This window comes from Dama dama, chromosome 24 (genome assembly GCF_033118175.1).
Source record: "Dama dama isolate Ldn47 chromosome 24, ASM3311817v1, whole genome shotgun sequence".
NCBI lineage: Eukaryota > Metazoa > Chordata > Mammalia > Artiodactyla > Cervidae > Dama > Dama dama.
This window is the reverse complement of record NC_083704.1, coordinates 63,562,395-63,575,076: the sequence shown is the minus strand read 5'-3', so window position 1 is coordinate 63,575,076 and position 12,682 is coordinate 63,562,395. Positions and strand designations below refer to the sequence as shown.

Sequence of the window (12,682 nt, the reverse complement as noted above, 5' to 3'; positions counted from 1 at the left end):
TCCAGGTTTCTTTCGTGATACATCAGTTGTCTGATACCTCTTTTTGTAAGCATTTCATGAGTTCCATTTTGCCTTTTAGGATGTATCATACTTGTTTTTAAAATTTTAAACTTCACATTTAATACATGTTTTAAGTTCATGCTATGCATCGAAAAGTAACTTAGATTTAATCACAGCTAGTAGCTGAAGCCTGAGAGATTATTTGTAATTAAGCTTTTTCAGAGCTATTCATTACGTAGTTAATTTTGCATGAATGTGCTCCAAAGAAAAGCTTTCCTTCCATTTTTTTAACACTAAAGTAGAGATTAAATACTTAAATTATAAGGAAAAGTAAAACAGTAAAGTCAGTATTTCCTAATTTATAATGTCTTTGAACATGTGACTATTTCCTAGATAATGAAAGCCTTTGCTAATCTGTACAGAATACAATACATTAAATTGCAAGATAGCCTGTGATTGCAGTATAGTGATTATAACCCTGAGCCAAAACTAATTGCATGACTTTATCATAAGCAAGGAAATTATTTCTGTGTTGAATACCTGCATGAAAACAAAAAGCAACAGACACTTAGTCATCTTTAGCTTGACGTCTTAGAAGTTCCTAACACGTTACAGACAGAAAATATTACTTTACCTGAAGTTTGTTAATGTTGTTGTTGCTGGAAATTTAGGAGTAGGGAAAGCCACAGCTTCTAATGTCTCTACTCATTTTATATATATATATTTATACATATATATATATTTATACATATATATATATTTATACATATATATATCTGGAGAAGGAAATGGCAACCCACTCCAGTACTCTTGCCTGGAAAATCCCATGGACGGAGGAGCCTGGTAGGCTACAGTCCATGGGGTTGCTATGAATCGGACACGACTGAGCGACTTCACTTCACATATATATATATATGTGTATATATATATATATATATACACACACACACACACACATACACACATTTATTATATATATATATTTATATACATTTATTACATATATATAATAAATGGGGCTTCCCTGGTGGCTCAGTGGTAAAGAATCTACCTGCCAATGCAGGACACATGGGTTTGATCCCTGATCCAGGAAGATCCTCTGGAGGAGGAAATGGCAACCCACTGCAATACTCTTTCCTAGAAAATCCCATGGGCAGAGGAGTTTGGCAGGCTACAGTCCATGGGATCTCAAAGAGTTGGACGTGACTCGGCAACTGAATAACAAATGTAAAATAAATACATAAAAATAACTGCAAATAATTTCTATTAATCCATGTGTCTTTAAAAATTAAATTCAAACCACTCCTATACTATGGGATAAAAATACTCTCATTACTAAAACACTCAATTGTTTTTGTAGCTTTGCTCTATTTGGATTATAAAAATGTTATAAAGAAAAATGCCTTATAAATTATTAAAGTTAGTTTCTCACAAGTATTATTTAATCAACCACTATAAAGTTTGGTAAAATAAAACTACACTTTAAATACTGTTCAATAAACCTTGGCTTCATTTTTTAAGGCTTTGCAATGCTTCATTTAAAAAAAAACACTGTATTGTCTTCCTGCTAAAATCACAGATTCTTTGCTAAAACCAACACCTTACCCCCATTAGCACAGAATATAAATCCCTCCTCTATTGACAGTGTACTTATAATCCCAAGCCTTGGGATTTGGAGTGTCTGTGAATATAAGTCACTGTAGTTAACCTCTATTTATCTTGTTGGCTGTCTGCTTTGATTAATTGCACTCATGTGCTCACAAAGATCTCTAAATGGGCTGTTATTATATTGGCTGTCATATTTCATATAGATGGATCTTCCTGACGAAGAACCTGATCGATTGAGCAACAAGCTGTTGAGATACGACCCTAGCCAAGACCAATGGACGGAACGGGCGCCCATGAAGTATTCAAAGTACCGGTTCAGCACAGCCGTGGTCAACAGTGAGATTTATGTTTTGGGTAAGGAGAAGCTAAATGACTCCTTTTATTTTTCTCAGCAGTTTGCCTCCATGAAAATGAAATATTCTTCCTTCTCGCATCCCAGTTCAACTACACACACCATTAGCCCCCGATTTTCTTTTATTTTCTAGAGCACAGTCAGATAAGATTACATGAAAGTCCACTAATGTGTTGAAAGCAAGTTTACTTTTATCGAATTTTTAAGTCATCTGGAATCCAAGAACAGTAGGGATACATCCTAATATACCCACCAGGTAAAATGCTGTGAAAAGGCAATGAGCCTTTGGCCACCTTACATGGATCAAAACATAGGCTTTTACAACCAACTGGTTCTCTGCACTAATTAAAGAGACTCATGTGCTCTTTAGAGGGTAAAAAAAAAAAAATGCCACCGGTTATGCCAGTCCTCTTCACTTTGCTTCACTCACCAGAATTCTACTAAGGTGTTATCAGATGATGTTTTTATCTGAATGCACTTGCCCCTTACCTTTGAAATGAGTGTGTGTGGTCTTACACTGGCCAGTAGGGGTTGGTGAGAGGCTGGTTCTTTCCGACTGAGGCGGGTCCAAAGACTCCAGGGCATCCTTGGTGCCTCCGTGTCCATCCCAGTCCTCGCCTAAGCTGCTTCCCTCCTCCTAATTCACCCTCCGCCAGCCTGCCGTCCCCCTCCCGTGGGCATGGGAAGACAAGGGCTGAGATAGGCTGAGTGCACTGGTAAAATGATTCCGATTCTTTATTTCAACCCCTTCTGCAATGCTGGCCAACTGGCAAAAATAATGGGTACAGAGAAATGGCAAAAAAAAAAAAAAAGAAAAAGAAATATGGCTGAAAGCAAACCACGTCTTTGAGTAGTTTTTTTTTTTTTAAGCTAAATGGAAGCCATTATCTCTTGGCTGTGTGCACAGCATGAAACAAAATAATTAATGCATTGCAACATTAATAGTTGTGTGATTTTAAGAACAAGAACATTATGCCACATGATTTATGACTGCCTCAGTTAGGAGACTCACTTGAGATTATAATTGAGTTTTTCCTCTGGGTATACATTTGTTGCTTTGGTTGTAACTATCTGCAGTGCCATCTCCAGTAGTGATAACATCTAAACTAGGATCAATCTCCTGGGATTGATGTATATGGAACTCAAGGCGCAAAGGGCCGATCTACTAATTATATTAAAGTTGGAGGCAGTGGAAAGTGGGATAAAAGTGATTGTTGGTGGAAGCACAATGAGATTCCCAGCCCCTCCCCAATGTGAAAACACAACTAGACTAAATGTGAAGTAAAACCACAGTGTCATTTTTGTAAATTGTATGGAAAGGACCAGATGGTCAATACAGAAATCAAATTGATTATATTCTTTGCAGCTAAAGATGGAGAAATTATATACAATCAGCAAAAACAAGACGTGGAGCTGACTGTGGCTCAGATCATGAGCTCCTTATTGCAAAATTCAGACTTAAACTGAAGAAAGTAGGAAAAACCACTAGGCAATTCAAGTAGGACCTAAATCAAATCCCTTATGATTATACAGTGAAAGTGATGAATAGATTCAAGGGATTAGATCTGATAGAGTGCCTGAAGAACTATGGACAGAGGTTCCTAACATTGTACAGGAGGCGGAGACCAAAACCATCCCAAAGAAAAAGAAATGCAAGAAGGCAAAATGGTTATCTGAGGAGTTTTTAGAAACAGCTGAGAAAAGAAGAGAAGCAAAAGGCAAAGGAGGAAGAAAAAGATATACCCAACTGAATGCAGAGTTCCAAAGAATAGCTAGGAGAGATAAGAAAGCCTTCTTAAGTGAACAATGCAAAGAAATAGAGGAAAATAGTAGAAAGGGAAAGACTAGCGATCTCTTCAAGAAAATTAGAGATATCAAGGGAACATTTCATGCAAAGATAGGCTCGATAAAGGACAGAAATGATATGGACCTAACAGAAGCAGAAGATATAAAGAAGTGGTGCTACACAGAAGAACTGTACAAAAAAGATCTTCACGACCCAGATAATCACAATGGTGTGATCACTCACCTAGAGCCAGACATCCTGGAATGTGAAGTCAAGTGGGCCTAGGAAGCATGACTACAAACAAAGCTAGTGGAGGTGATGGAATTCCAGTTGAGCTATTTCAAATCCTAAAAGGTGATGCAATATGCCAGCAAATTTGGAAAACTCAGCAGTGGCCACAGGACTGGAAAAGGTCAGTTTTCATTCCAATCCCAAAGAAAGGCAATGCCAAAGAATATTCAAACTACTGCACAATTGTGCTCATTTCACATGCTAGCAAGGTAATCCTTAACATCCTTCACCCAGGCTTCAACAGTACATGAACCAAGAACTTCCAGATGTACAAGCAGGATTTAGAAAAGGCAGAGGAACCAGAGATCAAATTGCCAACATCCATTAGATCATAGAAAAAGCAAGGGAATTCCAGAAAAACATCTATTTATGCTTCATTGACTATGCTAAAGCCTTTGACCATGTGAATCACAACAAACTGTGGAAAATTCTTAAAGAGATGGAAATACCAGACCACTTTACCTGCCTCCTGAGAAACCTGTATGCAACAGTTAGAAAAAAAGCAACATTTAGAACCAGACATGGAACAACAGACTTGTTCAAAATTGGGAAAGGAGTACATCTTCTGTATATTGTCACCCTGCTTATTTAATTTCTATGCAGAGTACATCATGTGAAATGCCAGGCCAGATGAATCACAAGCTGGAATCAAGATTGCTGGGAGAAACATCAACAATCTCAGATATGCAGATGATACCACTCTAACAGCAGAAAGAGAAGAGGAACTAAAGAGCCGTTTGATGAAGGTGAAAGAAGAGAGTGAAAAAGCTGGCTTAAAACTCAACATTTAAAAAACTTAAGATCATAGCATCCAGTCCCATCACTTCATAGCAAATAGATGAGGGAAAAAACAGAAACAGTGACAGATTTTATTTTCTTGTCCAAAATCACTGTGGACAGTGACTGCAGCCATGAAATTAAAAGACGTTTGCTCCTTGGAAAAATGCTATGACAAACCCAGACAGTGTATAACAAAGCAGAGATATCACCTTGCCAACAAAGGTCCATCTAGTCAAAGCTATGGTTTTTCCAGTAATCACGTATGGATGTGAGAGTTGGACCATAAAGAAGGCTGAGCACCAAAGGATTTGATGCTTTTGAGCTGTGTCGCTGAAGAAGACTCTTGAGAGTTCCTAGGACAACAAGGAGATCAAAACAGTCAATCCTAAAAGAAATCAACCTTGAATATTCAGTGGAAGGATGGATGCTGAAGCTCCAATTCTTTGGCCACCTGAGGCAAACAGCCGATTCATTGGAAAAGACCCTGGTGCTGGGAAAGATTGAGGGTGGGAAGAGAGAGGGACGACAGAGGATGAGATGCTTGGATGGCATCTCCGACTCAATGGACATGAGTTTGAGCAAGCTCCAGGAGATAGTGAAGGACAGGGAAGCCTGATGTGCTGCAGTCCATGGGGTCACTAAGAGTCAGACATGACTTAGCAACTGAACACATGCTCCTTAGTTCAAGGATTGTCCATGGACCAGATGCTTCTGGAGGTCATCTGGAGAACCTCAGTTTAAGATCCCTAATGGGTGTTTGTCCAGTTCTGTTTACTTTCTGAAAATCTTTGAAAATGTTCGTTTAAATTAGATGAACATCTAACATTAGATCTAAATCAGCAATCTTCCATTTCAGTGTATTTTTTCTGAGACTCGTTTTTCAGATTAGAGTCCATTTACAAAAAGAATTGTTGTTTGCTGTTCAGTCGCTAAGTCGTGTCTGACTCTGCAGTTCCATGGACTATAGCACACCTGGTTCCTCTGTCCATGGTATTAACCCAGCAAGAATATTGGAGTGGGTTGTCATTTCCTTCTCCAGGGGATCTTCCTGACCCAAGGATCAAACCTAGGTCTCTTGTGTTGGCAGGCAAATTCTTTACCACTGAGCCACCAGTGTATAGTACAAAAAAAGAGGACAACGTTTTCTGTACCTTAACTCTTGGGTGCATCCAAGAAAACTGAACGTTTCCCAGAGTCTATGTTTAAAGTCTCCTACTGATTCACCTTTATGGGTGTTTGCATTTTGAATCTTTGTATTATTGTTACTTGTCCAGCACCACTTAGATGATCACATGGACAAGGTCTTTGTCTGCAAAAGGTTTATCATCTTATTTACAGGATAAAACTACCTTTAAGTGAGTAGACAATTCAGCTTTGCAGTCTGAGTTCACAGTAGTGCAGAAACTTTTCCTGGCGTTGGAAATTGAGAGTCTGTATAGCTACATTTTCCAGATAACTGATGCCAGCATCTTTACCATTTTACCTGTTTGGCTGTGTCGGGCCTTAGTTGTGTCATTTGGGATCTTTCCTTGAGGCGCGCGGACTCTAATTGTGGCTCACGGGCTCAGCATTTACAACGCATGGGCTTGGATGTCCCACGACAGGTGGGATCTTAGTTCCACCACCAGGGATGGAACCTGCATTCCCCTGCAATGCATGGTGCATTCTTTTTGTTTTTCAGAGTTTTTCAAAATTATTTTCTTTCATGTGTTTCATAGTATTTATGTAAGTTTTCCATTTCATTTTTCAGATGATATTTATGCAAAATTTGGTAAGATTCTCTGAGAAATCTTTGTTCCTTTCTTTTTAAAAATTAACTAATTTTAATTTGAGGATAACTACTTTACAACATTGTGGTGGTTTTTGCCATCCATCAACACGAATCATTCACAGGTGCACGTGTGTCCACTGGATCACCAGGGAAGTCCCAATGCCAGCACCTTTAAGTGTGAAATTTTGGCAACATTTCTAACTAGAAAAAAAAAAAATGTTTTTAAGTTATCACATTCTTCTCTATGTCATGAGAAATTACTTTGAGAGAAAGTAATAATCACTGAAGAATTACTAGATGCCAGGTGCTGTTTCCATGTACGGTCTCAGTTGTCACAGTAGCCTAGAAGAGAAGGTCTTCGTTTACTTTTATCACCCAAACAGTGTGATTAAATCCGGGATTCGGACCCAAATCTATCCCATTTCAAAGCTAAAATAACTCTTAAAAGTGACTTGGCCATCATGAGCAGCAAAATCGCGCTCCCTGCGTGTGCGCGCTGTTCCGCGGTTACAAAGGACGGCTTCTGCTGGCTGCGCATCTCGCTGGTCCTTCCTTTCCCTTCGCTGCTGTTACGGTTTCTTCACTTCCCACTGCTGTCACGGCCCGTCCATACAAGGCGTGCAAACGACTCACCTGCAGGTTGCCCGTGTCGGCCGTTGTGCAGATGCACAGACTGTACCGATACGTTCACTGGGGCCAGTAGGCCACGTGTCTTTAGTACAGACTCCAGGTTTTGCAGAGTAAAGCTCCAATGCCCGTCACGGGCCCGCTGCTGCGTCTGTTCGGGGTTTGCACCTGTGTTCTGGCCTCTGTCACATGAGGGCGACTGTTACAGAGCTGGAGCCACGGGGACTGGAAAACCTCAAAGCTAACTGCCGCAGGGAGAGAGGCAGTCACAAGGGGCAATCTGGGCTCTCTGATCAACGGCCCTCACCTTCACCTCATTATGTTTGTATAAGTCTTCTGAGTTATTCCCGTCTGTACAAAGACTCCCCAAGTGTCTTCTTTGCTGAAACAAAGTTCCTCCTGCAGACAGACCTGACCCTGTAAGTTATGAACACCCTATGACTTACCTGGTGGCTCAGATGGTAAAGCGTCTGCCTATAATGCGGGAGACCCGGGTTCCATCCCTGGGTTGGGAAGATCCCCTGGAGAAGGGAATGGCTACCCACTCCAGTATTCTTGCCTGGAGAATCCCATGGACGGAGGAGCCTGGCGGGCTGCAGTCCATGGGGTCGCAAAGAGTCAAACACGAGTGAGTGACCCCACTTCATGATTTCCAGCAAGTTGGTTCACTTCTCCGAGTCTGTATTCTTCATTCATAAAACGAGGCACTTAAGGGAGATGAACACTGCTGTGTGTTCAGGTTCCCGATAAACAGCAGAGATGGTGATTATTATCAGTTGAAATAAGGGGGGAGGGGTGGGGGGGGCTCCCTCGGCGGTCCACTGGTTAAGGCTTCTCACTTCCCATGCAGGGGGCGTGGGTCTGGTCCCTGGTCAGGGAACTAACATCCATGTGCCTCACAGCGCAACCAAAAACAAACAAAACAAAACAACAGCAAAATACGTGTGTGGTCAGTGCATTAGTCGCCCAGTTGTGTCTGACTCTTTGTGGCCCCTTGGGCTGTAGCCCACCAGGCTCCTCTGTCCATGGGATTCTCCAGGCAAGAATCCTGGAGCCGGTTGCTATTTCCTTCTCCAGGGAACCTTCCCCACTCAGGGATCGAACCCAGGTCTCCTGCATTGCAGGCGGGTTCTTTACTCTCTGAGCCACCAATTGAAAACTGTGTTTTAAAAAAAGTGGCAGGGGGTGCCCTTACACTGTAGTGTCCTAACATGGCCCCAAATTCTTTCCTACCTTCAGAAGCGTGAGGTATTCCAGCTTCTGCCCCGGCAGTTCTCCATGCTGGGCTGGCGGCCCACGGAGGGGGCATCCTTGTGCTGGGGTCACCCGTTCCCAGGCCTTTGGAGTCAAAGGACCCCCTCTTTCTACTCTCTTCCCGCCCTCCCTTCACGGACACGGACACGGACACGCGCTCTCTTCCCGCCCTCCCCTCGCGGACACGCGCTCTCTTCACATCCTCCCCTCACGGACACGCGCGCTCCTCCCGCCCTCCCCTCACGGACACGCGCTCTCCCGTCCTCCCGTCACGGACACGCGCTCTCCTCCCGCCCTCCCCTCACGGACACGCGCTCTCTTCACGTCCTCCCCTCACGGACACGCGCTCTCCTCCCGCCCTCCACTCACGGACACGCGCTCTCTTCACGTCCTCCCCTCACAGACACGCGCTCTCCTCCCGCCCTCCACTCACGGACACGCGCTCTCTTCACGTCCTCCCCTCACGGACTCGCGCTCTCCTCCCGCCCTCCACTCACGGACACGCGCTCTCTTCACGTCCTCCCCTCACGGACACGCGCTCTCCTCCCGCCCTCCACTCACGGACACGCGCTCTCTTCACGTCCTCCCCTCACGGACTCGCGCTCTCCTCCCGCCCTCCACTCACGGACACGCGCTCTCTTCACGTCCTCCCCTCACGGACACACGCTCTCCTCCCGTCCTCCACTCACGGACACGCGCTCTCTTCACGTCCTCCCCTCACGGACTCGCGCGCTCCTCCCGCCCTCCACTCACGGACACGCGCTCTCTTCACGTCCTCCCCTCACGGACACGCGCTCTCCTCCCGCCCTCCACTCACGGACACGCGCTCTCTTCACGTCCTCCCCTCACGGACACGCGCTCTCTTCCCGCCCTCCACTCACGGACACGCGCTGTCTTCACGTCCTCCCCTCACGGACACGCGCTCTCTTCACATCCTCCCCTCGCGGACACGCGCTCTCCTCCTGTCCTCCCCTCACGGACACGCGCTCTCTTCCCGCCCTCCACTCACGGACACGCGCTGTCTTCACGTCCTCCCCTCACGGACTCGCGCTCTCCTCCCGTCCTCCACTCACGGACACGCGCTCTCTTCACGTCCTCCCCTCACGGACACACGCTCTCCTCCCGCCCTCCGGTCACGGACACGCGCGCTCCTCCCGCCCTCCCCTCACGGACACGCGCGCTCCTCCCGTCCTCCCCTCACGGACACGCGCTCTCCTCTTGTCCTCCCCTCACGGACACGCGCGCTCCTCCCGCCCTCCCCTCGCGGACACGCGCTCTCCTCCTGTCCTCCCCTCACGGACACGCGCGCTCCTCCCGCCCTCCACTCACGGACACGCGCTCTCTTCACGTCCTCCCCTCACGGACACACGCTCTCCTCCCGCCCTCCGGTCACGGACACGCGCGCTCCTCCCGCCCTCCCCTCACGGACACGCGCGCTCCTCCCGTCCTCCCCTCACGGACACGCGCTCTCCTCTTGTCCTCCCCTCACGGACACGCGCGCTCCTCCCGCCCTCCCCTCGCGGACACGCGCTCTCCTCCTGTCCTCCCCTCACGGACACGCGCGCTCCTCCCGCCCTCCACTCACGGACACGCGCTCTCTTCACGTCCTCCCCTCACGGACTCGCGCTCTCCTCCCGCCCTCCCCTCACGGACACGCGCTCTCTTCACATCCTCCCCTCACGGACTCGCACACTGGCCTGGTGTCCATTCACACAGCCTGCCCCTGCGTGGGGGGAATACTGGCCAGGACGTATTCCTCCTGTAGGAGCTAAAGCTGCACACGTCAGATTGCTGGGTGCTTTCTCTGGCTAAAACTGCCGCTGGAGGTTTGATTTGCGTTGTAAAGATTTAAGTTCTGCACTAAATGTTTACTGTGAAAATGCCTGTAGTGGAAAACCACATCATCATAGACACCATGAATAATTTGAATTTAGATGAAAATGACTCCAGAAGTTACGACGGACTAGCAAAGACTGCATTAGTAAGCTATTGGGTGGTTGTTCCTGGGAAACTGTACATTTCCTTCTTAACATACAAATACAGGCACTTCCCTGGTGGTCCAGTGGCTAAGACTCTGCACCTCCAATGCGGGGGGTCTGGGTTCAATCCCTGGTCAGGGAACTAGATCCCGCATGCTGCAAGTAAGACCTGGCATAGCCAAATAAATAAATGTTCAAAAATAAAATAAAAATTCAGGAAAGCATCTGTCTCAGTTGTTGCTAAAGGGATTCCAAGGTTCATGCAGCTACCTGTGTATTTTACCATCTTCCCTACACGGTAACTGGCTCTTCTGATGGGTGACTTTCTGGAACACTTAAAATAATTTAAATAGTCTCCATGGAGCCTTGTGAGTAAAGTCTGTGCGTGCTCAGTGGTGTCTGACTCTGCGACCCCAGGGACTCTAGCCCATCAGGCTCCTCTGTCCCTGGGATTCTCCAGGCAAGAGTATTGAAGTGGGTTGCCTTTTCCTCCTCCAGGGGAATCTTCCTGACCCAGGGATCAAACCTGAATCTCCCTCATTGCAGGCAGATTCTTTACCACTGAGCCAATGATGCCCTTATTAAAAAACTCCCGGTATTTAAAACGAGCTGATTTCCACACTGATTTTTTCCTGAGAGCTCCTTCAGGCAGCCCGTTCTCAGGAAGAGCAGGGCAGAGGGGCTGTGTCTTAACAGAACCCTTTGAAATCCTCTGAGAGGAGACCCGTGGAAGGGTGCTGCTTGAGGCCATGCATTCTAAGATGCTTTATTATTTTTTTTTAAGAAAACTCTTTTGTCATTTGTACTGTGAGAGCTCATTATAAGACACAATTAAGCTACTTTAATCCAAAATATGGCTTAATCCTCTAAAAAAAAAGTTGTGAGTGTGCACTGTCATTTCAGAAGCAAGCATACTGTATTCAAAAGTGAAATTGTAATCCTCCAAAAAAGTTATCAGTCCAATAATTTTAGGTTAAGATATCCTATTGCTAGGAGAAAATGTTCTTAATTCCTTGTTTTCAAGGCTTTCTATCCTACTTTTATGAAGAATAAAGTAGGAAAGAAATTACATGAAGACTCCTTTGTAAAGTTTTTTTTTTTTTTTAATGTGGACCACTTTTAAAGTCTTTGCTGAATGTGACACAATACTGCCTCTGTTTTATGTTCTGATTTTTTGGCTGCGAGGCATGTCGGATCTTAGCCCCCCATTGCTGTTCAGTCACTATGTCCGACCCTGTGACCCCATGGACTGCAGCACGCCAGGCTTCCCTGTCCTTCACCATCTCCCTTAGCTGGCTCAAACTCATGTCCTTTGAGTTGATGATGCCATCCAACCACCTCATCCTCTGTTGTCCCCTTCTTCTCCTGCCCTCAATCTTTCCCAGCATCAGGATCTTTTCCAATGAGTCGGTTCTTCCCATCAGGTGGCCAAAGTATTGAAGCTTCAGCTTCAGTCTTTCCAGTGAACACCCAGGACTGATCTCCTTTAGGATGGACTGGTTGGATCTCCTTGCAGTCCAAGGGACTCTCAAGCGTCTTCTCCAACACCACAGTTCAAAAGCATCAATTCTTCGGCACTCAGCCTTCTTTATGGTCCAACTCTCACATCCATACATGAGTACTGGAAAAACCACAGCTTTGACTAGACGAACCTTTGTCAGCAGAATAACGTCTCTGCTTTTTAATATGCTGTCTAGGTTGGTCATGGCTTTTCTTCCGAGGAGCAAGTGTCTTTTAATTTCATGGCTGCAGTCACCATCTGCAGTGATTTTTGAGGCCAAGAAAATAAAATCTGTCACTGTTTCCACTTTTTACCCGTATACTTCCATGAAGTGGTGGGACCGGATGCCATGGTCTTAGTTCCCCGACCAGGGCACCCCCTGCATTGGAAGGTGAAGTCTTAACTCCTGGACTGCCAGAGAAGTCCTCTGTACACTCTTATTAGTAAAGTTTTGAGAAAAATAAAACCTCCTGGGCTCCACCTCATTAAACCCAACTCATGATGCTTTGTTATAAATTACTGATGGAATGCGGTACCAGAGGTTTTCTTTCTCTGAAAAAAATTTTTGTGAAATTCAGATTTCGTAGTATCAGTTACACCTTTGAATGCAGTATTCTTTCTTCTGAAATGACAGTGCACACTCATAAATATACTTGGGGTTTTCCTCAAGTGTTTTTAAAAAGCCAAATTGGATTCCAAAGTTCCTTTAACTTGATGGGTCAGGCGAAGTCAA

At 45.3% G+C, this 12,682-nt stretch overlaps 2 protein-coding genes across 2 annotated transcripts in view; one reads left to right on the top strand and one right to left on the bottom strand.

Moving 5' to 3' along the window:
- The window catches only part of KBTBD12 (kelch repeat and BTB domain containing 12), a 53,942-nt gene that overhangs the window by 18,017 nt on the left and 23,243 nt on the right, over window positions 1-12,682 (top strand). Inside the window, exon 4 of the mRNA XM_061129038.1 lies at window positions 1,812-1,962. Coding sequence (XP_060985021.1) covers window positions 1,812-1,962 — 151 coding nt within the window. The remainder of the gene's footprint in view (window positions 1-1,811; window positions 1,963-12,682) is intronic.
- Window positions 1-12,682, bottom strand: part of MGLL (monoglyceride lipase) — a 240,957-nt gene that overhangs the window by 220,742 nt on the left and 7,533 nt on the right. The window lies entirely within an intron of this gene.